This window comes from Podarcis bocagei, assembly GCF_964188305.1.
Source record: "Podarcis bocagei genome assembly, chromosome: 17".
Classification (NCBI taxonomy): Eukaryota; Metazoa; Chordata; class Lepidosauria; order Squamata; family Lacertidae; genus Podarcis; species Podarcis bocagei.
In genome coordinates this window covers 15,901,199-15,929,155 of record NC_138143.1, presented here as the reverse complement: position 1 = coordinate 15,929,155, position 27,957 = coordinate 15,901,199, and the positions used below count along the sequence as shown (strand labels likewise).

General features: G+C 45.6%; 1 protein-coding gene across 2 annotated transcripts in view; it reads left to right on the top strand.

Moving 5' to 3' along the window:
* Positions 1–22,483, top strand: part of ADAMTSL1 (ADAMTS like 1) — a 505,954-nt gene extending 483,471 nt beyond the window's left edge. For both annotated transcript variants that reach the window (XM_081176059.1, XM_081176060.1), the window contains 5 exons: positions 2,110–2,290; positions 8,590–8,797; positions 13,083–13,192; positions 15,838–16,058; positions 17,513–22,483. In XM_081176059.1, coding sequence (XP_081032185.1) covers positions 2,110–2,290; positions 8,590–8,797; positions 13,083–13,192; positions 15,838–16,058; positions 17,513–17,619 — 827 coding nt within the window. In that variant the 3' untranslated portion in view covers positions 17,620–22,483. The remainder of the gene's footprint in view (positions 1–2,109; positions 2,291–8,589; positions 8,798–13,082; positions 13,193–15,837; positions 16,059–17,512) is intronic.
* Positions 22,484–27,957: the final 5,474 nt, after the last annotated feature.

The following is a 27,957-nucleotide window of genomic DNA, read 5'->3' as shown; positions in this document are numbered from 1 at the left end:
ACTCAAAGACGAGTTTCATGCCCTCTTCCCACATAGACCTATGCCAGCAGACTTTTTCGACGACTGGCTTTTCACGCCAACGCTTTCTGCCAGCACGTTCCAGGGGTTTGACTCGGACGAGGACCCGATACGAGACGCCCGTTCCCCGGAGGGGTCACCCTCGGGATCTGCCTCAGAACCCTCGTATTGGTGGGACGATAGACCAGAGGAGCAGTGGCGCAGGAAGTGGCAGGAAGGTCCAGGACGAGCAACGCCGCCAGGAGGAAGTGAGGGAGAAACGGACATGGACGTTTTCGGGGACGACCCTGGTTTCGAGCACGGCGGCACAGAGATGGAAGCGGAGGTGACCGTCGTCGACGAGAGCAGGGAGGAAGACCCGAGAGACTTCAGATGGAGGCCCGCCACGGGAAGCGAACGATATCCGACGTTCGTCCCTTTGCAACAGCAGCACCCAGCTCCAGCACCGGAAGGAGGGGAGGGGGGAATGGGGGGCTTCGAGGGGGGGATGGATGTCAGGGGTTTAGGAGCAGAGGCAAGGCCAAGGGAGGAAACAGAGAGCGAAGGGGAGGAGGCAGAAGAAAAGATGAGTGATGACGACGACCCGAGATCTCCGAGTCTTTCCAGTGAATCAGAGGATTCACAGAAAGGAGCACCAGTGGCCAGGGCAAGGGGGGAGTCTAGGGGGGCACCCCAGGAAGATAGAGCCAGAGGGGACTCAGAGGAGAGCAGTTGGAAATCGGGACCAGCGTCACCGCTAGGGAGCAGGGAGGAGGAAGGGAGCCAGGGGGCAAGCGCTGGCAGCTCACCACAGGAGGGAGGGCATGAGTCAGGAGTGGCCACACCTCCATCGGGGAGCGAAGAAACGGTTAAGAGGAAAGTGGAAGGCTGGGCGCGCGCGCCAAGTTCAAATGCAGAGGAAGGCGGCGCAGTAAGCAGCCCGGAAAGGGAGCCAGGTCCTAAAGCCCGGCGCAAGGAGGCAGGAGGGTCCGGGTCAGCGTCAGAAGAATCCAGGAAGGAAGAAACACCGGGGGGCAGAGGGACCCAGAGGAGAACAGTCAGGCGGAAAAGGTGGAGCAGGGCTAGGATATTAAGTTGGTGCACAAGGGGCGGAGAATCAGACGGAGCTTCGCCGATCTAGCCATTAGACGTAGAGTTGCAAGTAGCAGCTTGAGAATGGAAACTGTAACTCAATAAAGACTTTTACTTAATGACCGCTGGCTAGCGTGATCCTCTGTGAGCTAGGATCTTGAAGCAGCTCTGACAGGTACAGTTCCTCTTCATAGTTACTTGCGGTGCCAGATTTACGTAAAAGCTAAAGAAGCTATAGCTTAGGGCCCCGCTCTTTTGGGGCTCCCCCCAAAAAATTAAAGGAAAAAAAACTGGATGTACATTTCCAAGATATAAGATAAAAAACAAATAAAATAAAACCTACATACAGCACATGAGGTCCATAAATTCCCATATAGCATATATTCAGCACAAAAAACAGAGACCATTTGTTGTTGACAAAGGACAGCTGGACATAGAAAGGGCCCCATTACCTTCAGTAGCTTAGGGCCTCCTCAAACCTAAATTTGGCTCTGGTTACTTGCATCAAAAGGGTTGTAGTGGTGGAGGAAAAAGCCATTTCCAATAAATGGCAATGACTGTCAGGTTTCCCCAACCTTTTTGGACATGGGATCACATTTGGAAATCTAAGGAACTGCTGCAGGTACCACAGAACACGGCTTTCACGGAATGTGCATTAATGGACTCTGAAAATGCCTCTTTCTTGGATGAAGGACAGAGGGTGAGTTGAGTGTGTGCACTATGTAGAAATTTACCTACTCTACAAAGATAAAATTTACATTTGTTGCTGCACCTACTTCTGCCTCTGACTTTGCCCACCACTGGTATGCGGGCATCAGAAGGTTACCCAGAAGACAACATGGCCCTCGAGGGTTAAAAAAACCTTGCCCACCCATGCCCTATAACCATATAAATATATTGATGCAAAAAAAAAAAAAAACAGATGGGTTGAGAAGTCTGCTGCTTTTACACCTACTAATAAGCTCTCTTAGATCTAACTCTGTTAGATCTTTTCACCTGGATGTTTTGCTGCTCTTGCAGATTACTGGTGGTCGGTGGATAAGATGTCGCCCTGCTCAGCCTCCTGCGGTAACAAGGGTCTGCAGTATCACCAGCTGAGATGCTTACTGGACAGAGCCCAAGTCAACAACTCCCACTGCATGGAGAAGCCCAAACCGGCTCTGCAGCCGGTTGCTTGTAACAGACGAGATTGCCCTTCGAGGTTCGGACTTTCCCCTGAAATGTATAATTATGTGCTACAAAACATCACTACAAAGTCATGATGGTTCCCTTCTCTAGCTAAGAGTGTGCTGCTGACCAAAAGGAGGGACACAGGTGGCGCTGTGGTCTAAACCACTGAGCCTCTTGGGCTTGCCGATCAGAAGGTCAGCGGTTCGAATCCCCATGACGGAGTGAGCTCCCATTGCTCTGTCCCAGCTCCTGCCAACCTAGCAGTTTGAAAGCACACCAGTCCAAGTAGATAAATAGGTACCACTGTGGCAGAAAGGTAAACAGCATTTCTGTGCTCTCTGGTTTCTGTCACGGTGTCCCATTGTGCCAGAAGCGGTTTAGTCCTGCTGGCCACATGACCCGGACAGCTGTTTGTGGACAAACGCTGGCTCCCTCGGCCTGAAAGCGAGATGAGCGCTGCAACCCCATAGTCGCCTTTGACTGGACTTAACCATCCAGGGGACCTTTAAAAAGGTAAAGGGACCCCTTAGGTCCAGTCATGGCCGACTCTGGGGTTGCTGCGCTCATCTCGCTTTATTGGCTGAGGGAGCCGGCGTACAGCTCCCAGGTCATATGGCCAGCATGACTAAGCCGCTTAGCGAACCAGAGCAGCACATGGAAATGCCGTTTACCTTCCCGCCGGAGCGGTACCTATTTATCTACTTGCACTGTGTGCTTTCGAACTGCTTGGTTGGCAGGAGCAGGGACCGAGCAATGGGAGCTCACCCCGTTGCGGGGATTTGAACCACCGACCTTCTGATCGGCAAGTCCTAGGCTCTGTGGTTTAACCCACGGCGCCACCCGCATCCCTAGGGGGCCTTTACCTCTTTGCTAATCAAACATTGATCCACACCATACATGGAAAGCACTATGAATGCACTTTTAAACCACACAACTTTCCTTAATAATTCTGTGGTTTTGTTAAGAGTGTTGTAAAATGTAGCTCTGTCAGGGGGGGAACTACAGTTCTCAGGATTCTTCGGCAGAAGTCGTGTGCTTTAATCATGTGTTTAGTCATGTGTTTTCAACATGTGCTGTGCGCATTCCCAATGCTACTGAAGTGCAGATTGCACCGCAGGATCGAAACTGCCTGGTGGTTGTGGTTGTTATTTATTAGATTTATAGACTACTTTCATCACAAGATCTGAGGGCTGTTCACAGGATGAAAATACAAGGTATAAACGCAAGTAAATAGTTAAAACAAAACAATAATGCCCCTCCCCCATCCCACAAACACATTTAAAAGGCTGTAGGTAGAATATTAATCAGCATTATAAAGCAGCGCGCGCGCGCACACACACACACACACACACACACACACACACACACAAATAAATTGGTAGCCTGCATTAAATAAAGAGTTCCCTGCCGGCAGTCAAGTGAGGAAACTCTTGTAAAAAAACAGAGAGAAACAAGGTCCATATGAATGCAGGAAGCAGGAGAAATATTGGGTGAATCCAGCTTTCACAGTCACATGCTGTATTTTTCGTTCTATAGGACGCACATTTCCCCCTCCAAAAATTAAGGGGAAATGTGTGTGCGTCCTATAGAGCGAATGCAGGCTGCGCCACTAAGCCCAAAGCCAGAACAGGAAGACGGAGCACTGCGGAGCGCTCCGTCTCGCTGCTCTAGCTTGGGGACGGTGCCTTCACCCCGCTGTCCTGCAGAAGCTAGCAAGGCTGTTCCCAAGCCAGAACAGCGAGACGGAGGGCTCCATCTCGCTGCTCTAGCTTGGGGACGGCTGCGCGCAAACCTCTGTAGGGCAGCGGGGCGCTGCGCTCCAAAGGCTTCAGGGATCTTTGAGGCTGGCGGTGGGGGAAAGCAGCGCTTCCCCCCACCGCCAGCCCCACAAGCTCTGGTGAATGTACCTTGAACGCACCTTATTTTAGAGGGGGAGAACAAGAAAAAAAAATTACCCTGTTCTCCCCCTCCTATGGTCCGGTGCGTCCAATGGAGCGAAAAATACGGTAGTTCCTTTTATGAGACGGCTTGTAAAAAGCACAGCTTAGTAAAAGAAAGCAATAATTCTCAGCACTTTCGGAGACTACTGTATTCTGTGATCTGTTTTGTTATGACCAGCGGTTTTAAATAAATAAACTGAGCCAAACTGCAGGCCACACTCCCCATGTTATTATGCAGTGTTATCTTAGACATAAAGATTCCTAGACTTGTGCTTGGGAAGAGACTAGATTTTTCAACCCATCTTTTGGAGAAAATGTAGGCTGCGTACATACTCCCATTTACTCTGCATGCACTACGCTCCCACGTCTGGTTTGGGAAGTGACGTAAACATGTAAAATTTGCTACAATCCATATCTACCCTGTACAGTGGCGTGCAGTCAGTGGACTAGGGGAACTAGGCTAGTCTCCTAAAGGTTCCTGGTAAATTAGAGTATTAAAGTATTAAAGCCTGGCGCTTCCTCCCCAAGGGCTGGAAAGCTTGTGCCTAGCTCAGAGCGGGAGGTGCGATGCTCAAAAAACACGACGTTTGGGCATCACACACGCAACATCGGACCTCCCAATTGCCTTTGCAAGCTGGAGCATCTGGCCCTAACTGTCCCTCTACAAAAAAATCACCACACGCCACTGAAAGGCACTCCTAGCCAATAATAATAATAATAATAATAATAATAATAATAATAATAATAATAATAATAATAATAATAATTTTTCGTGAATACCCCACCCTTCCCGGTTCAGAAAACCAGGCTCAGGGCGGCTAACAACAAATTTAAAACACTTAATTGAGGCAACAAAAAACAGCTTAAAATACAGTATAAAACATGAATAACAATAAATTCAGAATTCAAAAATCAGTTTAGGGGGGAAAGCTACCCAATAAACATTAAATGATCACCAGGGCTAGCTGGCTAAATTAGTTCCATTTGGGCCAGCGAGGAGAATTACCTGTGGGATCCCAGAGTGGGTAATCTTCATAAAAAGGAGAAGGGGAGGGAAGGAAGGGGAATGAAAGATCAGGCTAAGTTCAAATTGAAAGCCAGGCGGAATAGCTCTGTCTTACAGGCCCTGCGGAAGGAGGTTAAATCCTGCAGGGCCCTGGTCTCATGAGGCTACTTGACCCTCAAGTGACAAAGATGGATCCAGGACGGCCCCCAACCAGTGCCCCTGTTCTTTACGAAGGAGAGCAGCCCCGTCCAGGACAGACAAGTGGCCAACCTCTCAGACACAGGGATCACCCACTTCCTGTGCCTCTATATTCCCAAATGTGCGTGCTCCCAGAGAGAGGATTGCTGTCTTTTTTGCTCCTCCTCTGCCTTTTCAACTCAGGTGCCGCGCTGAGCCGTCCAGACTTGGCCACGTGGTTCAGCTCCCTCTTCACTAACCACAGGCTGTACAGCCAAGGTTTTTTCCTTTGCTACAGCTATTGGTTAGGGGATGCAGGTGGCACTGTGGGTTAAACCACAGAGCCTAGGGCTTGCCGATCAGAAGGTCGGCGGTTCGAATCCCCGCGATGCGGTGAGCTCCCATTGCTTGGTCCCTGCTCCTGCCAACCTAGCAGTTTGAAAGCACTTCAAAGTGCAAGTAGATAAATAAGTACTGTTCTGGTGGGAAGGTAAACGGCGTTTCCGTGCACTGCTCTGGTTCACCAGAAGTAGCTTTGTCATGCTGGCCACATGACCCGGAAGCTGTATGCCGGCTCCCTCGGCCAGTAAAGCGAGATGAGCGCTGCAACCCCAGAGTCGGACACGACTGGACCTAATGGTCAGGGGTCCCTTTACCTTTTTACAGCCATTGGTTAGCAAGAAGAGAGCTCAACCGCCAGCCTGGGTTTGGACAACAGAATGCTAAGTTGAACATTTGCTCAGCTCAATATGGTGTGGAAGTGAAGAAAAATACAGCAGAGGAGCAAAGTGGTTGCGAGCTGCTCTCCAAGAACCTGCAAGTTTGTGTGGTCCCCGCAAGCCATTCGCTGCGTCGTGAGAAACCAGGCCAACGTAGACGTTGTGGAGCAAAGGTCTATCAGGGGCTGTTTCCAGTGTTTCATGACTTCAGAATCTTTTCTGACAATAGCAGCAGCAGCAGCGCAGCTGCCAATAGAAACGAAACAACAAAAGCAAAGATTTGCATGATCAGCTTGGAGTGGCCATCTTGGAAATAACTCCCTTTTAATTACTTTTCCATAATGTTCCACACATCTCTGCTTTAGACAAAGGATGGCCAGCTGAACCGTAAGGGACAACTGGGACCAGGAGAGTGTGTGAAATATGAAACTTGCTCATTAATATCAGCAAAATTCTGACTTGCTGGTGGGAAACACATTCTGCAGGAATGATTTATGCACTTTCATTTGCCCCTCTACTAAGCTGCAGCAGCGCCCATGCTGCTTTTACCGACTCCCAAGAAACTGATGAAATGTGCATAAGTTGGGAAAGAGAAAGAGGCTGGAAATGCAGGGCTGAAATTTACAAGGGGCAGAAAAACCTGTGGATTTGACCTTTCCAAAGAGCAGCGTTACAAAGAAAGGGGAAGTGTGTTTTCTTTGTTTTGGCAGGACCTGATAAGTTTCGGGGGGGGGTATTTGGGGTGGGGGGAGTCCTGGTTAGCAGAAGAAGAATAAAAGCAAATTCACAGCTGCAGAGTTTGCATTTTTATTTAATTTAAAGGGCAAGAAAGAGAAGTCCTATTCATGTTTACTTGGAAGTAAGTTCCTTGCTTCCTATACTGTACATAATTTTTTTGCACAAATTTTCAGCCTAATCACAGCCTAAGACTTCCCTCAACCCCTTCTAATGGATTTCTAAATTCCTCTCTATTTTTGCATTTTATTCAATGGTCCTTGCTTCCTAGTTAGGACTGCAGCCTAAATTATATTGTCAAATCACAGCACCACCCCACAAAGAAAAAAAAGAAACAGTTCAAGTATCGTTATAATGTATATTCTTGGCCTGACAGTGTCATAGAACCTTAAGAATTAGCAATGCATCAAAAATTGCATTTCCTAGGGATGAAATAGAAATGGATGAATCTGTACATTTCAGTTGCTCATTTTCACAGTCTTAAGATAAGTTTGCCTGAGATCTGTGTCACTTGACAAGTCCTGGTGAACATTCCTACCATTTAAATTCACATTTCTCCTAACATAATTTTTTTATGTTCTTTTTTATGTATTTGGAAGCAATTTTCCCTAATATGTGTGTTTGTACGTTATTTTTGCCGAAATATGCATTTTTATGCCCACTTTACTCATAATATATGCAGTTCATTACATTATTATTTTTTTGTTGGAGAACTGCATCACAAAATTCGGAGAAGTGTGAGTTTTGAGAGATGGCTGTGTTTCGGTTCTCACGTTGTTTTAGGGAGGGCGAATTAAGTGGGTTCACATTGAAATGGGAACCAAACCAAAATTCTCCCCACCCCTACCTGCAACAAAAGGTTGCAGTGTGTCGTCATCATCACACCTAATTGGTGTGTTCCTATTCAGGGTGCCAGTCACGTGCCTCCTCCTGGATACAGCAAGTTAAGCCAGGGACGCGGGTGGCGCTGTGGTCTCAACCACAGAGCCTAGGGCTTGCCAATCGGAGGGTTGTCAGTTTGAATCTGCATGACGGGGTGAGCTCCCATTGCTCAGTCCCAGCTCCTACCAACCTAGCAGTTCGAAAGCACACCAGTGCAAGTAGATAAATAGGTACCACTCCAGTGGGAAGGTAAACGGTGTTTCCATGTGCTCTGGTTTCCGTCACGGTGTCCTGTTACGCCAGAAGCGGTTTAGTCCTGCTGGCCACATGACCTGGAAAGCTGTCTGCAGACAAACACCGGCTCCCTTGGCCCGAAAACGAGATGAGCACCGCAACCCCATAGTCGCCTTTAACTGGACTTAACCGTCCAGGGGTCCTTTACCTTTTACAACAAGCTATAAAGAGTGGGTGTAGAAGATTAAATTCCTCCCATGCCTGTTTTTCCCCCCAACTGACAGCTAGTATTCAGCACCTCCTGGGCATTCTCATTCTTCGACAGGTGTTTGAAAAAGTTGCGGCTTTTTCCTTTTTTTACTTATGTCTCCCCTGTTGTTTCTCGCTGGCCCCATTTTGGTTGTGCTTCACTCAGCACCTACCACCTTGTTCACTGCTAGAGAGAGAGAGGTTTTTTGAGTTTCTCGAGCCCCACTGGCCTTTCACAGAAGGAGAAGGTGAGAATCCTTGTTAGAATAAAAGCCAAGTTGACTGAAAGTGTACAGTTTCAGAAGGAAGAGAGGGCAGGTCGTTTTGCTACACACCTGTGGCTCACCCACCAGTAATTCTTCTTCCTTTCCCCTTATCCTTGTGCTAGATGGATGGTGACGTCGTGGTCCCATTGTACACAAAGCTGTGGTGGAGGCATCCAGACCCGTCGGGTGACATGTCAAAAGCTGACAGCCGCAGGCAGCTCCATGCCCATGTCAAACGACGCATGTGCTCAACTTTCCAAGCGCCCAGTAGACACCCAGAGCTGTAACAGACAGCTGTGTGTCGAGTGGGCAACATCTGCCTGGGGGCAGGTAAGTACATGCAGCTGCCAGTCATTAGGAGCCAGTGTGGTGTAGTGGTTAAGAGCGGTAGATTCGCAATCTGGGGAACCAGGTTCGCTTCCCCGCTCCTCCACATGCAGCTGCTGGGTGACCTTGGGCTAGTCACACTTCTCTGAAGTCTCTCAGCCCCACTCACCTCACAGAGTGTTTGTTGTGGGGGAGGAAGGGAGAGGAGATTGTTAGCCGCTTTGAGACTCCTTCGGGTAGTGATAAAGCGGGATATCAAATCCAAACTCTTCTTCTTGTTCGGGATTGTGAGGAGGTTAAAACAGGGGTTGAGAATGCATTTTAAAAATTGGGTTGGTGTCTTTCTACTAGATAGCCCTGTGCAAGTCATCATCCCAGTTACCCACCAGTAAAACCACGGTGACAGGCCTCTCAGGATTGCTTCAGTGCAGGCAAAAATTAGCATTTTAACATGGGCGTGTGTGTGTGTGTGTGTGTGTTTAAAAAGTTTGGTGTATATTAATCATAATAGCATTAAAGGAAATTGTAAGCGCATGTTGCTGTCACTCTTGGTTGACCCTAAAATGACGGCGTTAAGCCATATGTTTTAATGGATGCTGTTAAATATTAGCTGCACAGGGAAATTAAGTTTAGAGGAACCCAGTAATATCCTGATAAAATTATAATAGCCGTATGACTGCATCATCCGCAATATCCGGCCCATTACTGAGAACGATCACAGCATGGTAAGCCAATTTGAAAGAATAGCAAATAAAGTACGTCTTATGTCAGACAGGTAAAAAGGCCTTGTGGGTCAACTAGCAACGTTTATTCTACAATTCCTGATGAACCAGATGGACTTATAATTCCCTGGTTAAAAGACATTACACATTACATTACTGTCCATTACGCAGTATGCAGTGTTGAGCTGCCACAATGAGGGCAGTGCTAGCCCATCCTGAAGAATACGGTTTGGTGGGGTGAAGAAGGATTGCAAGGTATCCTATGGCCAAATCAGACTTCTTATTAGCTTTCATTTGGCAGATAACTGCATTAAAAACATGTGTATGCATGCACACACACAAATTCTGCTTTGGTAGATTTTAGAAAATGTTCCCTCCAGCATTGATTGACTTATCATGCTGCCATTTATTTAAAAAGGATCAGATCTTTCCTTGAAAAGCTGTAAGCAAATGGTCTAATTTGTACTTTCCCTGGAATGCCAGGTAAGGTTTATGTCTAGTTCCCCCAGAGGGATGGCTTTTAGTTTATAGCATCCCATGATGTCATATCCAAGCTCAATTATAAAAAGTTGTATGAATTCATCTGTTTCACCTGACCTTTCGGCTTTCTGATATAATATTTCTCCAACCAGAGAACAGGGAGAGGAGTTTCTCATGCATTGTGTAAACTTACAAGGCTCCATTCCCAGGCAGGCCTACAAATTGATTATTCTGATTACAATTAAGAACAGATTACTGGCCATGGATCAGTGCCATTTCACTATTGTATCACACAGTCCACTCAAGGAGACATCAGGTTCTGATTGGCCAAGCTCAATGATTACCTTTCCCAAAGTGCAGGGAAAATAAGCAGATTACGTTGTCCCCTCTGCAAACAGACCTTCCCTCCCCTGTCTCCTATCATTTAGTTTTGATGTAGGTGTCGTGACAGCCTCAAAGGCAGGAATTCCATGTAATCATTTCTCATAAGAATTAAGTACGTTCACTGTAACTCCAGTTTCACTCATGATGGTTTGCAGTGGAGATATTTGAGACTACGGATTTGAAGTCTAGGGCTGAGGAATTTGAAATGCTGTTTGGGAGGCTGGCTGTTCAGAGTAATGGGAGTCAAAAGTTCCCTTGGGTGCATTGAGTCCCCTCTGGGAAGTAGTAGCTCAGTTCAGGGTTGGATTGGCTCTAGAGCTTTGGGGTGTTCACAGCATGATCGATCATTCCACTTCCAGACAATATAGTCATTTAAGCAGGCAATGTCCACAGTATTTGGTGAGGAATCAAGTTGGAGGTGATATCTGGCAATGAGCAGGAGCATAAGTCAAATCAATAGTCCTAATCCTGCAACACGCAACAGAACAAACCCCACCACTCTCAGCAATGTCGCCATTCCAGTGGGAGGACAGCTAGCCAGCAGCTGACCACATCAGACCGAAGGGTGCCGGACAATATCCACAATGGTGTTTGTCTGGAATGAACCTACAGCTCCTCCATCCAAATTCTTACCGTCTCCAGTCTTGCCAGACCCCTCCAAGAGAGCTGGGGTCAGAAATGCAATGGTACACCTACTAGATAGAGCAGTTGGTGGAGCACATTCTTCAAGAAGAATGTGGCTCAGGGATCTATTCTACCTTTACCACATCCAAGAAAGATAGATCGCTCAGAACGGTATTAGGCCTCAAGTTTTGCAGCCAACTCATAAAACACCACCGTTTTCAGATGGAGACATTACAGCCTATTCAGGAATATCTCCAAAAGGAGGGCTTCATGCCCTCTGACTATCTGACAGAAGCCAACCTGCGCATTGTGGGAATGTCCAGGGTGGCAGGAGAGGAAATATTGTTTATTAATATCCTTCCTAACTTGCACTAGCAAGTTCTTTTACTTAGCAGAGTTACATTCCCCTTTTTACATGCACAGCAGATGGCTGGTTGCAGGCTCATGTGAGGCTCTATTATACAATTCAGTCTGTCTCAGATTGAATTGTACGTTCCTGGCAAGTTCCCTTGAATCCCTCTTAAAAAGAATAAAGACGCCACAATCTTATTCAAAGTCAATAAAGGAAGTTTACTCACATCAGTTCACAGTTGGATTCCTGAAGGCAGACTTAGTTACAAATATGTACATGTGGATCTACCCCATACGGGGGAATGATCCCAGTGCTTCTGCTAGCTGAGAGCTAGCAGAGCAGTCCTAGCTGAAAGCTGGTCAAACAAAGAAGGAAGTCAAAAAGAGAAAGTGTTCTGCATGACTCTTCCTTTTATTACCTGGACAGGTAAGGTCACACCCTCCTTCTAACACATGCAAAGGAAGGATGCTCCAGCCAGGAGGAACAGGAAGTTTTGACTGGCTGGACCAAACATTTCCCTGCATGTCTTCTCTAGCATTACAAGGAATGTTGTACTTGACTGATTCTCATGGATCACATCCCACACGCATTCCTATCTTTCCACCACAGCACAGGTTCCTCATGTTTGCCTACAACGGCTTTCACCTCCAATACGGAGCAATCTGGTTTGCCCTTGCCTCAGCCCAGAGAGCTTTCACCTAGGTAGTGGCTGCTTCTGTGCCTATTCCCTTCTCCTTACCTCGAGGACATGATGATTGACTCTGCATCCCTGCACCAAACAACAGAAGACTTCATGTGACCCTGTCGGTCTTCTAGGATCACAACTTCATGATCAACTATGAGAAGGCCAAGAGGCTATGAAATCTGGCAACGAGCAGGAGCCTAACTGATATATATTTCCACTGCAGAGTTCTTTTTAATTATTTTCATTTAGGCAGATCTGTAGTCATTACCCATTTTTCCACACTGAGGGGAGTTTACCTTAGATCTGTGGACAACCCTTCCGTGAAACTCTTAATGAATTCTCATTCACGACTTTTGTTACGTTTCCAGGACTTGCATTAATTGTCTCTTGCTTTTTGGTTACTTGTTTTGAAGGGGTTGCCTCTAAATTATTAGTAAAACATCCGGCAAACGGGATAGAGTGGCATTTGCCGTGTGGATCTCAAGCTGCAGGACAACAAAATGGGAAAGTGAGAGGGGACTTTTCATTTGTCCTAAACTCTTGAATTTATAGCACCAACCAAGGCAGCTTGAAAGGCTAATGTGTTTACTGTAGCATCAGTTTTCAGGGGTTCTGGCACACAAAAGTCCATGCTACCATTAATTTCCTGGTGCAACAGGACTCTTGTTGGTTTTGCTGAAACAGACCACCCTAGCTATGCTTCTGGAATTTAACAATAAATTATTAAATCATACCTCTCCCAGGCCACAGATCCGTAGCAAAAGACAGGGAGCATCTGACTCATTTGCAGTGTTCCTTTAGCAGTACTGAAAGAAATGCATGCTATTTCTTCGTTCTGCTGCAGCCCACTCAATTTATGACCCACCAAGCTGCATTCAGTATACCAGCCACACCTCTTTTACAATCCTGGACGAGCAACAAATAAATATTTATCAAGCCCTTGGTAGATTTCGATACATGATTGGTAGGCTGCATTCTTTGATAATAATAATAATAAATAGTGCATGTCTGTTCTAAATGTCCAGTTGTCTTTTTTAACAGTGTAATGGACCATGCATTGGATCTCGACTGGCTGTACAACACAGGCAGGTTTTCTGCCGGACCAGGGATGGGATATCTGTGCCTTCCGACCAATGCAGCTCCCTTCCACGGTAAGCCCTGCTGATATTTTCAGAAACTGACACCATGTGTGCCAATTATGACATAGCATTATTTATGTTTTGAACTTTAAGTTTTAATCCTGTTGGGGGGGATTATTTATAGCCCACCCATCTGGCTGGGTTTCCCCAGCCACTCTGGGCAGCTCCCAACAGAATATTAAAAGCACAATAAAACACCAAACATTAAAAGCTTCCCTAAACAGGGCTGCCTTCAGATGTCTTCTAAAAGTCAGGTAGTTGTTTATTTCCTTGACATCTGATGGGAGGGCGTTCCACAGGGCCGGCGCCACCACCAAGAAGGCCCTCTGCCTGGTTCCCTGTAACCTCACAGGGAGGGAACCACCTCGGAGCTGGACCTCAGTGTCTGGGCTGAACAATGGGGGTGGAGAAGCTCCTTCAGGTATATTGGAATACTGTGAAGCTCCTTGACATCTGACAGGAGGCGGGTGCCACCACCAAGAAGGCCCTCTGCCTGGTTCCCTGTAACCTTGCTTCTCGCAGTGAAGGAACCACCAGAAGGCCCTCGGAGCTGGACCTCTGGGCTGAATAATGGGAGTGGAGACGCTTCTTCAGGTATACAGGACAGAGGCTGTTTAGGGCTTTCAAGGTCAGCACCAACACTTTGAATTGTGCTTGGAAACGTACTGGGAGCCAATGCAGGTCTTTCATGACCGGTGTTATATGGTCTCGGCGGCCACTCCCAGTCACCTGTTTCCTGTGGAGTGCGAGCTACAACTATATATCTAACATCATCCATTATCACAGAGGAATGCAAATGTATTCCCTCATATTCCCTCATCTTTCCTGCAAGATCTAGTTACCTTGAATATGGTCACTTCATTACCCATGATAATGAGGACTTATGAAGAGAGTGAAATAACTCTACTGGATTTGATTTATAGCTCATTAAAAAAGAAACCAAGGCAAATCACAGTCTGACTAGCTCATCCTCTTCCCTAAGCAACAAGCTTGAGAAGGGAAATGCCAATCCTAGATGTTGAGTCCTCCCCTTCCTTTCCTGAATCTCATCACCACAACCATGAGAGCAGACGGAGCTGGAAAAGAGAAATCCCCAACCTGCCAGCATCTCAAGGAGGAAAAGTCATCAGGTCCCTGTTCGGGAAACATTTGTCCCCCAAGCAAGGAGACAGGAGCTGGACAGGGAGAAAGCCCATCCTGTGGGATGGGCAGAGCGGAGCCAGCATTAGTAACATAGCAAGAGCCCTGCTAGATAAGCCAAAGGACAACCTGGCCCATCATCCTGTTCTCAAAGAGGTCAACCAGATGCATGTGAGAAGCCCACAAGAACCCTGATCCCTGAAACCCCGCCCATTTCAATGCTTCATCTAACAATTTCACCTGTCTCAAAATAAAGTCTACCAATACTGAGAATGCCTGAAGGAAACGTTACGATTTGCAAAGTGAATAAATCTAGGACAGAGTTGTTGTTGTTGTTTAGTCATTTAGTCATGTCCGACTCTTCGTGACCCCATGGACCAGAGCACGCCAGGCACTCCTGTCTTCCACTGCCTCCCGCAGTTTGGTCAAACTCATGCTGGTAGCTTCGAGAACACTGTCCAACCATCTCGTCCTCTGTCGTCCTCTTCTCCTTGTGCCCTCCATCTTTCCCAACATCAGGGTCTTTTCCAGGGAGTCTTCTCTTCTCATGAGGTGGCCAAAGTATTGGAGCCTCAGCTTCACGATCTGTCCTTCCAGTGAGCACTCAGGGCTGATTTCCTTAAGAATGGAGAGGTTTGATCTCCTTGCAGTCCATGGGACTCTCAAGAGGACAGAGTACTTGTTGCTTTAGGGATGGATGGATTGGCTCATTAAAGGAGAAAATGAAAACATTAGCCAATCCTCTTCCTCTCTTTTCTTACTGGCGGACTATGTTTACATGTTATGATTTCATGTGGATGTAGAAAATACTGCACACACAATTCAGCTTCCGGAAAAGCTCAACTTTTCATTTTATAAAGGGCAAGTGCCCAGCCCTTATTTTTAGAAAGAAATGCTTGGATGCTGGAACCCTGGAAGCCAGAGGGCATTGGCAGGATTCCAGTAGCAGAATCCTGCGCCTTTCACAGATCCTCGCCTTTTCCTTTGACTTGCAAAACCAGAAGCAAATATGCAAAGTCGTACAGATGTCAGAATAAACTGTGCAAAATGATGGAAAGAGAACTGGGCTGTTTTGCTTGCCACTGTGGCATCATTCAATTTGGCTTACTTGTACGAAGACAAGAGTAATCTTGAACAAGAAATAGGCTGGCCACTTTTGAAGGTTTTTTGCTCTTGTAGTCATTTGTGACTCCTCTTACAACTTCGTTTCGGCTTAGCAATTTTTTCAGGGCACCATTTGCACGGTTGGCTTTCGGTTAATGGTTTGTTGCAAGAAAAGGGTTAGCACTCTGCTGAGTTTCACTTCTGGGCTGTTAATACTTGGTGAGTATGCAAAACTAAGAGGGCCCAACCTATTTCCTGTACATCCTTCTGGTTGATTTGTCAAGACAGGGGACTGACTCTGGTTTGACTCCTACTTGGCCAGACAAGGGTCAGCCTTTCCTGAAAGGCTCGTACAGGTGTTGTTTTTAAGAATATTTCTGCAGTAGTATTGTATCTCTTCTGTTTGCCAAAAGGCCTCTGAGCACGCAGAACTGCTGGACAGATGCTTGCGGAGTGCACTGGAGGGTCAGTCTGTGGACTCTGTGCACGGCTACCTGCGGGAACTACGGCTTCCAGTCGAGACGAGTGGAATGTGTGCGTGTCCGCACCAACAAACCCGTGCAAGAGCACTACTGCGCCTGGAGACCGAGGCCGGCTAACTGGCAGCGTTGCAACATCACTCCCTGTGAAAATAGTACGTCTTTCTAACTTAGCACTACAGTCGCTGGGGAAAGCCGCTGTCTGAAAATGCACGTTCTGAGGACTGGTTCACATGTCGTCCTCTGCAGGTGGTCATAGCTGGTTGTGCATGATTTTCACTACACTGCTGATTCCCCAGATTTCTAATCAGATTCTATATGATAAAGTTCTCATCACTACCCGGCATAACATCATGAAAGACTAGCTTCCAGAACAGTTGCATGTAAACCACAATTACATTACAGTGTTACCTCGGGTTAAGTACTTAATTCGTTCCGGAGGTCCATTAACCTGAAGCACCACTTTAGCTAATGGGGCCTCCTGCTGCTGCCACACCGCCGGAGCACGATTTCTGTTCTCATCCTGAAGCAAAGTTCTTAACCTGAGGTATTATTTCTGGGTTAGCGGAGTCTGTAACCTGAAGCATATGTAACCCAAAGTACCACTGTACTATATAAATAAAGCTCTGTGGTTATTCTTTATAGACATTGTCGCAGGATAATCCCATATGTAGGTTGAAATGTGTACTGATTCATATATATGAATATATATTTGCATAATCTTTTTTCTCACAGCTCCTTTGTTTTGGAGTTCTAGAGAGGCCCCAAGATTCACCTTGCAAGCTGTGCATTAAAAAAAAAATTATGATCTGTTTCTGCATCATGCCACACTCTCCCCCATTCAATCTGTGTTTCAGTTTGACCTGCATTTCAGGTTTTAACCTGTTCTGTATATATATTTTAAAAGCTGTGTGTTCCCCATTCACTATAATGGAGTACAGTGGTGCCCCGCAAAACGAATGCCTCGCAAGACGGAAAACTCGCTAGACGAAAGAGTTTTCCGTTTTGGAGGTGCTTCGCAAAACGAATCTCCTATGGGCTTGCTTCGCAAGACGACAATGTCTTGCGAGTTCCTGCTGTTTTTTCCCTCCCCCCCTTTTCTAAGCCGCTAAGCCGCTTATCAGCTAATCCGATCAGCAGATAAGCCGCTAAAAGCCGCTAATAGCACTAATCCGCTAATCCGTCAATGGGCTTGCTTCGCAAGACGAAAAAACCGCTAGAGAAGAGAATCACAGAACGGATTCTTTTCGTCTTGCGAGGCACCACTGTATCTAAAAACAGCTCTAACTTTCTCCGCCTTGGGCCAAAGCGAATGAAATGTTCAAGGCCAAGAGCCCCTGCAGATTGGATTCAGCCTGCCAAATTGCAGACAAAAACGTTATGGGGCTTTTTTGGGTGGGCGGAAGTAAACGGCCAATAGTTCTGTCTTAAGTTCTGTGAAAGAAATGGCCCCAAATGTTGCAACGGTAATGAAATGATAGGAAGATTGGAACTTTGCAGAGAGAAGCTGTAAAACCAGTCAACATATGAGATGCAAGGTAATGAATTATTCTCTCTCTCTCTCTTTTATGCAATAATGCAATGATTCTCTCTTTTCTCTTTTTCCTAGTCGAGTGCAGAGATACCACCAGGTACTGTGAGAAGGTGAAGCAGCTGAAACTCTGCCAGCTCGCGCAATTCAAATCAAGGTGCTGTGGGACGTGTGGAAAAGCATAAAGGTGGCAGGCAGAGAACCATCTGATGAATTTGGCACCACCAGCCCCCCCACCTCTGCTTTGTTACTGAGAAGGGCTTCTTCATAAAAAGGAAAAATTGGAAATGGAATGGCCTTATCTTCCATTTTATTTATTTATTTTTTCCCTCTCCCCCCCCCTTTTTCTGTTTCCGCTTTTTTCAAAATCCCTTTCTTAAACTGAAGTCTTTGTAAAGACCTCGACAAGGTTTCCCTTCTCTAAGGAGGCTGGGAGACAAACGCAGCAAGTCACAGAATTCGTTATGAGGGTGCAGACCAAAAACAAAAGGAAAGAGAGCACCAGAGAGAAAAGAGTCTGGAATGATGGGACGCCCTGGAAGACTTCAAGGCTGCCCTTTGTGGACAGAAGGAACCTGCGGAAACCGACCCTGAGCAACTGGGCTCAGCAAACGCCTAGCGAAACTGCCAGTACCTTGAGTCAAGAGTGGAACGCGACATTCGCCCCTGCCCAAAAGAAGGGATGGCAAAGTGAAAGGAAAAGGGGTTGTCGTGTTGAAGAATGGATTAGTCTTCGGTTGACCCTGGAAGGCTTGCTCACGTAAGGTGAATAGATATGACCATCTGCTAAAAGGAGTAGCTTCCCATGTAGTGCATTTCACCACGTGGACATGGGAAGGAACAGCCACCCACCACTGGGCGAAGAGGAATTTACCCTGTGCCATTGCAGTCAGAAATACGGGGAAGCAAGGGAGCAGGGAAATTCTGCTTCTCGCCACTGGGGCAGGGATGCTGCAGCCCAACAGCTTCCCAAATGGTTGTGTGTTCATGTGCTCAGCAGTTCCGTATATTCATCCGCCATGGGTTTTGTATAGCTGTTTCTCTGTTATGTTACCACCTGGGCCTCCCTGCTTTTGGTTTATGCTCAGGAGGCACAGGCCAAGTCTCAAAATACTGCATCGGCACAAGCTCCATTTCAACGTGGCATTAAAAACAGGGGGAGCAATGCAAAGGGTATATCCGTTAATCCCAGTCACCAAAAAGAGAGTCTTGAAAGAAATGATGCCCTCTTGTCACATTTCAGTTGATTTCTGTTCATTGTCCTGGTATTCCACCTGACACATACTGTACAGTTGTACCTTGGTTTTCAAGCAGAATGCATTCCGGAAGTCCGTTCAACTTCCAAAACGTTCAGAAACCAAGGCGTGGCTTCCGATTGGCTGCAGGAGTGTCCTGCAGCCAATCAGAAGCCACGCCGGACATTCAGCTTCCGAGGCAAAGTTCGCAAACCAGAACACCCACTTCTGGGTTTGCAACGTTCGAGTTCCAAGTTGTTCGTGAACTAAGCTGTTCAAAAACCAAGGTACGACTGTATAGACTCTTGTTTTTAAAACACACACACACACACAAATATTCTCAATAAATACTGAATATGTGCAATGATACTCACATACTAATAGGACACTTGATCAATTTTAGACCAGATGAAACTGGAGGAAGACCCTAGGTTCAAAAATCCTAAAGCAATTATCAGGTTTAGCTGGTGCTAATAAAAATTAAATTGGAACATAACTGAGAGTTAATGATTAAAATAGAATCTAGATTGGGCAGTTGCATAGATGCAATAGTGCATACTGAGTGTTAAAAAAAAATTGAAGAATATTTGATAGTAACAGAGGTAAGTGGGGGACCTAGTCCAGAAAAAGAAATACCATGAGACATCTGTAGCTAACAGTACAGAATAAAAGTATACAGGTTAAAAATGCAAAAGTGTGTAACTCTTGAATGTGACTTGAGATTCGTACAACGCAGCAGTCTCCACCCACCCGCTGGCCCAGAATTGGCACACAATCAGGTATTTCTCACTATGAGCACATTAAGGTTAAACACACCGTCGGAATTCCCACGAGTTCAGCATCATGTTTAAAACAGTAGCACCTGACCATGCAGCATCGATCCATGGCATGGGGCCACAGCACGGATTGATGCGAATGGCCTACTTTAGCCATGATGCTGACTGTGTTGCTTCTGGCAAAGGTAAGCGTTCCCGTAACTGGGGGAACGTGGCTGTGCTGCCTTCTCATTTGAAGCAGATCTCAGACAAAGGAAGGACAAGATAAATGTTGAATAAGGATAGGACTATCAGTCTAGGTGGTCCCTGAGCCGCACGCCCACTTTAGTGAAACATACGACCAATAAATGTTTTCGGGGTCAGGTATGAAGCAGGCTTCAGCTGGACTACTTTGACCAAAGTCCATGTGCATCTCATGCACATTTTGAGATTCAGAAGTGTGCATCCAACAGACTCTCACAGCTATTTCGTAGTGACTATCTAGGTGCATGTTTTCCCCCGTGAATGGCTCAGTTAGGGTTTGGCAGGTTTGCTTCCTGCAGGTTGTCAAATACCGTATATTTTGCTCTATAAGACTCACTTTTTCCCTCCTAAAAAGTAAGGGGAAATGTGTGTGCATCTTATGGAGCGAATGCAGGCTGTGCAGCTATCACAGAAGCCAGAACAGCAAGAGGGATTGCTGCTTTCACTGCGCAGCGATCCCTCTTGCTGTTCTGGCTTCTGAGATTCAGAAATTTTTTTCTCTTGTTTTCCTCCTCCAAAAACTAGGTGCGTCTTGTATAGAGCGAAAAATACGGTAGGTGTTGGCCCACAACACAGCTCATGTGGGTTGCGTGAGCATGACTTCCAGCCTGCAAACAGCAGGAGGGCCAGCAGGCGAGGTTGTGGGACTGCAGCCAGTATACCTGCACAGCAACCTATGCAGCCTGCAGCCCCTGGACCCAAAGTGAAGCAGAAAGAACAAGTTTCTGCAATAAATAACATTGCTCCTATGTGTGCTTTGAGCTCTCTAGGGGATGGGCGAAGACCACCTTTTGCATTCTGACCTGTATCCATCACAATCAGCGCCGTTTCCATTCCACTGCAGTTCAGTTTCTGCCAAATGCTACATTATGTCTGCTAGTTAATGTACCTTACACTCGTTTCAGTATAAAGGGAACGCCAAAGCCATGTTTAAAATGCCGTTAACTTGCGTGCTTGTTTGCAGACTCAGAAACGGCAGCAATGTGAATGAACACTGATCTTACTTGCTTGATCCATTTCTGCTGCTGACTGCAGACAAACACGCAAGCTGCAGCAGATTCCGCTTCCTTTTCCGTTTTTGTCAGAATTCCCCGACATCCCTATAGGTGTCTAGCGGATTTATATATCCGGGCTTTAGTGCCACAAAGTGCTGCACCTCTTCAAGCCAAGGAAAATAAAAGGCTGTTTAGAAAGAAGCCCCCACGTCAGTGGGGCAAGGCAGCGGGGAGGCCTGGCTTGCAAACCTGTAGCTTTGTGCGGCTCTCGTCCTTTGGTTGAGCACCAGGCTCTATAAAAGGGCTTAGCTGTGCCTCAGGTGTCTCTGTGGGGGCCCAGGGCTTGTGCTGGAGTCATAAAATGCAGCTCAAGTGCTGAAGGTAGCATTGACAGGTTGCAGCTTTTATTACCTGCCAATTCTAAAGCAAGTCTGGAAGTTCTCTGGTGAGGCCAGCATCAGGTCCGACAGATTAAATTGCCTCCGGTTTTGGGTCATTCCAAAATGTATCTGGCAGGGAATACGTGTTTTCTCTCTCTCTCTTTCAGATGGGTCTCTGAGCTATTGTGTTGCTATGAATCAAAGCGACGTTTATTTAAAAAAGAAGAAGAATGTCTTTCTATGTATGTAAATGTATCTTTTTTTGTATATTTATTAGAATTTCTTGTATAAAAAGTGCAATATGAATAATTGTACATTATGTTGTTCAGATGAACCTATTTAGGAGGAGGAGCTATTCTGTTATCCCTCTGCAATGTGTTTTTGTTGTACCAGTGATAATGTATATCCCCTCCCCTCCCCAAATTCTAAATCATCACTTCTTGTTTAATATTGACTGAGTTTCAGCGTATACAGAGTAAATTGCAACAAGTGGGAGGCAAGGGTGGAGTGGTGTTTTTTTAATTAATTAATTAAATTTAATTAATTAATTAATTTAAAAAAAAACCAAGGAGTTACCAAGAGAACAAACAGCAGCTTACTTAATAATGACGTGGCGGCTGTTTTCCGACAGCAATAACTGGCAAGAAATGCAGCGGTAATATCAGCCTTTGGTAGGGTTGCCATATTTTGAAGAGCAAAAAAAAGGACGCCACTGTGCCAGCCATTCAAAGCAAATAAATGCAATTTGACTCAAAAATTTACCCCTGAAAAAGAGGGTGTGTCCTGGAAAAAGAGGACACATGGCAACCGTGCAGCAGCTACCTCTTTTATAGTCATTATGCAATAACTCTGCTCCAAGGAATCTTGGAGCTTAAAGCCCCTGTGGACCAGCATGCCTGGGACTCTCACCCAAGCAGACTCCCCCCCCCAAAAAAAAAAAAATTAGCGCAGAGTGAAGCTCCACACACGCATCCCTTTGTTGCCCCCTTCATTCATGTGACGCTGCGCATGGGCATCACAGTGGGGCCTGCGCCTGCAAGGACTCTCCAAGGCCATGCAAATCAATTCCTACAGAAATCAAGGATCGTACCGCTGTATTTCGTGGTGCTGAATTGCACTCAGAGGCTGACTCGGCCGCTCTGCCCCCCTTTGCACACCATGGCCAGGGTCCTCTGCGCAGAGCGCTTGTGCTAAGTCCCGCCGGGGCTTGCAGGTTTGCTAACTGTGCAAAGGCTTGCAGCCTATGAATGTAATTTCAAATGTAATTTGTCTGATGAATTGCAACCTGAGAGCATCAGTGTACATTTATTAGGGTTGGAAAATATTACAGGAGGCGGCTTCCCTCCCCTTTAAAAAAACAAAAACAAAAAACTTGATTATATAATTTTTTTTGCACAAATAATGCATCTTATTTATTTACTCCCTCTTGTCTCGTCTCGTTCTTTATAAACCATACGGACACCTTGGAATTTAGAAACAGCTCAGGCTTCATTTCTGTCCGAGATCTGAAGAGAAGTATCAAAACCCTTAGGCTGTGTACATTTAAAATGCCCTGACCCCCCCCCCAAAAAAAAACCTGGGAAATGTAGCTTGTTAAGGGTGCTGGGAATTAGAGCTCCATGAGGAGAAAACTACAGTTCTTCATATTCTTTGAGAGAAGAGATGTGTTTTAATAGCCAATTTAAATGTGACCTTAGGCTTCGGTTTCCAGGCGAGAGGGTGGATTTAACATTAGGCAAATGACTTAAGTTTCCTTCTCCAGCCCCCTAAGGGACCCAAAACTGAAACCCTAATTACAAAACCCAAAGTACTGCTGTGCAGATGAGAAACAAATAGTAGCCATGGTGAATGATAATGCAGCAAACCTGCCCTCATGTCAGCCATCGTTATCTGCCTGAATTTAAAGGGCACCAAAAAGAATTTTGGCCCACTTTAAAACCGAAGGCTGGTTCGTTGCACATGAACAATCCCGATGCCAATGATATATTTGCCAAATTGGGGGGGGGGGCTGGGGACCAGGGCTTTCCTCACCGGCTTCCTTCTGCCCAACAAGCGGTACTGCATCCCACTGTTTGGATACTGCCAGGGAGATAAAGTCCATCATGGCCCCAAGCTGTCTGCCGGACGTCCATCGATCTCCCGTAGGCACGCAGTATCATCGATTAGCGACATGAGTTTCTAAAAAAATAACTTGCCACATTCCAGAGCTCATGCACACCCTTATCAGCAGATAATGCACAGCCAAAAGTCGCACTCAGGAGAGCATTATTTACAAGCTTTATTCAGCGTTGATCAGAACAAAGAAAGACATGACTGCCTGCGACAGTGTCTCAGACAGAGAGCGAAACGAAAGCAATAGCAAACATAAACATCCTGTGAACAGGAAATACGCAGGCTGTGACACAAACATCCTGCTCCCTTTTAAGGTGGAACGGAAATATCCTAACACCCACTTGCATCGGATTTACAAGAGGAGGAATAGCACCATATGAAATGGCTTCTCGCTTATTTTATGGCAGCCTCTCCCTTTTAAGATACCAGAGTGAAGCTTCTGTCCTGGGAGGCTTGTTCTTGGCTGAGCTTTGTTTTTATTATATATATATATATAAGTAATGTCAACACTGATGCGCTTTCCACAGGTTCAGGCAGGAGCATCTCCCAGCCCTACCGGGAGATGCTGGAGATTGAAACAGACCACCTGCATGCAAAGCATTTACTCTACCACTGAGCTTCCAAAGCCTGATCCTAAACATTTTTATCCTTACATACTCTCCAACATTTCTCTGATGGAAATAGGGACGTCCTATTCCATAATCATAATTTTCTTATTTATACCCCACCCATCCGGGTATAAGCCACTCAGGGCAACTTCCAACATATATGAAAACTTAATAAACATTAAACATTAGAAAACTTCCCTATAGGTAAAGGACCCCTGGACAGTTAAGTCCAGTCAAAGGCGGCTATGGGATGTGGTGCTCATCTTACTTTCAGGCCAAGGGAGCCAGCATTTGTCCACAGACAGCTTTCTGGGTCATGTGGCCAACATGACTAAACCGCTTCTGGCATAATGGGACACCGTGATGGAAGCCAGAGTGCACAGAAACGCCGTTTACCTTCCCGCCGCAGCGGTACCTATTTATCTACTTGCACTGGCATGCTTTAGAACTGCTAGGTTGGCAGGAGCTGGGACAGAGCAATGGGAGCTCACCCCGTTGCGGGGATTTGAACTGCTGACCTTCCGATTGGCGAGCCCAAGAGGCTCAGTGGTTTAGACCACAGCACATCCCCATACAGGACTACCTTCAGATGTCTTCTACAGATTGTATCTCCTTGGCTCGGGGGGGTCGCATAACTCCATACCCTCTGAAATTTCTCCGATTAAAATAGAAACATCCCTATACCCTCCAGCATTTCTCGAATGAAAATAGTGACATCTTAAAGAAAAGCAGGACATTCCGGAATCAAATCGGAAACAGGGACGGCTTCTGTAAATCCAGGACTGTCCCTGGAAAAAAGAGACACTTGGAGGGTCTGTCCTTACATAAATCCAATGTTCACAGGATAGTGGTCTTAGGTTCCTATGAAAGCTTATCATGGCTTAGAGTTCTTCCTTCAAAGGACTAAATGCTATCTAAATCTAAAGCAGGCATGCCAGTTGGTTTATTTTGTGGGGTGTAAAATTCTAAAAAAAGCTCAACAACTTCAATCCTAAAAAACAACTTTGGTTGGCCCTTCACTTCATCAAATCTGGCCCTCTTTGAAAAAAGTTTGGACACCACTGATAAAGGGTAAAATAGCTGATAATCTGCGATAACAAACAAATATGGTGCATATGTGTCTGGCTGAGAAGGAATAAAAGTGCTGGGAGAGGCTGTGATTTGAAATACAAAACATTTGCTTTTGAGTGGGTAATTATTATGATCGCTGCGGCTGCACGCCCTGCACTGTACATATGCTTTCAACAAAATCATGTGGGAATTGAGAAATCAATTTCTTCTGCACATGCGGGCGCTCCTCTGATCCTATAAAACAGTCTGCTGCCTCTCGGTCCCTCATGACCATTGGGACGATCTCATGCTTCAATCCAGAAGGTCAACCCAAACAAACAGGAGCGCCATGTAAACCGAAGAGACCGGAGAAACGGAGAACAATTTAATTGCTAATGAAGGAACCCAGAACTTGCTCCTTGTTACTTAAGGAAATGCTTCAATGGCCAGATTGAAGGTTGCTATTCCCTCCCCCACTTTACCCAAAATTATTTGTTAAACCTAAATTATTGGTTTAAGTAAATGTTCTGCGAGGTTGGTAGTGCAACGTTTATGGGGCTGGTTTTCTACAAACCCAGTGGTCTAACCTAGTGGTTTTTATTACCAAGTAAGAAAGAAAGCTGGGGACACAGGTGGCGCTGTGGGTTAAACCACAGAGCCTAGGACTTGCTGATCAGAAGGTTGGCGGTTCAAATCCCCTGCGACGGGGTGAGTTCCCGTTGCTCAGTCCCTGCTCCTGCCCACCTAGCAGTTTGAAAGCACTTCAAAGTGCAAGTAGATAAATAGGTACCGCTCTGGCAGGAAGGTAAACGGCGTTTCCGTGCGCTGCTCTGGTTTGCCAGAAGCGGCTTAGTCATGCTGGCCACATGACCCAGAAGCTGTACACCGGCTCCTCGGCCAATAAAGCGAGATGAGCGCTGCAACCTCAGAGTCGGCCACAAGTGGACCTAATGGTCAGGGGTACCTTTACCTTTACCTAAGAAAGAAAGCTAACTTGCTGAGACGTATCATAGCAGATCAAGTACGACTGCACCCAGGAGGAAAGATTCCTGAGCCAGAAACCAGGGAATGGCTAACCAATAGCCAGGAGGACCAAATACAGTCCTACCTTGGAAGTCGAACGGAATCAGTTCCAGAAGTCCATTCAGAAACCAAAGCATGGCTCCTGCAGCCAATCAGAAGCCACGGATGCCCGCCAGACGTTCGGCTTCCAAAAATAGTTTGCAAACCAGAAAAGTCACCTCTGGGTTTGCGGTGTTCGGGAGCCAAAACATTCGAGAACCAAGCTGCTTGAAAACCAACAGTTGCTGCAAACCCCCTTAAGCAAAACTAAGGCTGAATGCATGAGCCACGATTTCCACTAAGCGGAATATATAAAATGGTGATGTTCTCCAGACTTGCCATATAACCAGGAAATTTTGGACAATTAATACCCCCCACAGAAAGAGGTTTGGGATATCAGATTCCTGCCTGAGTAAGTGCCTCCAGTGGCCACTTATGTAAATCTCCAAAAAGAGGGCACAAATTTAAACAACACTGATATGCATCTTGACTTTCATGTACAGTGGTACCTTGGTTCTCAAACTTAATCTGTTCCGGAAGTCCGTTCCAAAACCAAAGCGTTCCAAAACCAAGGTGTGCTTTCCCATAGAAAGTAATGCAAAACGAATTAATCCATTCCAGACTTTTAAAAACAACCCCTAAAATCAAAATCACATTTGGGTAGAAACTGTTTCTCAGGATGCCAGTCCTAGTTCTGCATCGCCTACACAGACTAGTGAAAAAAAGACAGTCACGGAACCAAAAAATTACACAGAACAAAAGAAATTACCGTGAAAATCCCTGAAACGAGAAGTAATCGACTATAGAATTACTTCAAAAACTTACTTCAAACTCAAAAAAATTACTTCAAACTCAAAAAACAGGGCTTTAAGAGAATCGAGCAATCTAAAAATCCAATACATTTCCTTCTGTAGTAATTTCTTTCTTAAAATATTTGTATTTATCTCAGAAGTTTGAAGTTTATAAATGATAAACCATCGTATTCATAGTAAAGTGATGGAAGCACCTCTTACTTCTCATTTCTTAGAAACCAAACATAAGGCAACGGATTTCAGATGGTTTATCATTTTAGATTTGGTTCCTTAATTCCGTCAGGTCTCAACTCTTATATTGACTTAATTCCTTCTTGTAATCTCTTATAACTCTTTTTAAACAATATTCTTGTTATTCTTTACAAACTTTGGCAACCATGCCCTATGTTTGAACTAGATGGTCTGTCCCTTTAAAAATTCTTTCACCTTACAGTTTAAAAACCTGTGATTAGGAACACCCTATATCATTCTTTAACATCAACAGTCAGGAGCGCTTCAGCCCTGTTTTTGAGTCTGTTTGAAACTTAAAACCTCAATTTCTCAGTAGGGCTATGTTCAAAACTTGTTTGAGTCTCTGCCCTATTTTCGAGTTTGTTTGAAACTTCAAATCTCTATTTCTTATTACTACTGCTTGGTTCTCTTAAATAGGGTTTTATTTAAAACTTTTTTGAGTATCTGCCCTGTTTTTTGAGTTTGTTTGAAACTTTAAAACCTCAATTTCTTATCACTACTGCTCGATTCTCTTAAATAGGGCTCTTGAGCTTGTTTGATATCACTTACAATCTTATAATTTCTTTATTTCCTTCTGAGGAAACTGATTAGTTCAGTGAAATGAGTTTTGTAGCCGGCATCTCGTTAAGTTTTTGTTTAATTCTAGTTTATTTTTTGATTTTTGTTATTCTATAGTCGATTACTTCTCGTTTCAGGGATTTTCACGGCAATTTCTTTTGTTCTGTGTAATCGTCTACACAGACTGGCAGAGGCTCTCCAAGGTTTTAGAGAGAGCTCTCCCTCAGTCCCCTACCTGGGACTGGACCTGGGGTCATCTATCCCCGAAATTCATCCCTTTGCATGTCAATTTAGCATTAATTATTATAATTTTAAATAAAAATGCAACTTACCAGAATCGTGTGAGGAGGTGATTCGGGTGCTTGCTCATCCTTCTGCCCAGCTGTTGACAATAAATGGGCAACCTCCAGCCCCCTGCTTTTGGTGGTTCTGTATCTTTAAACTGGGCTTGGGTTGGCCAG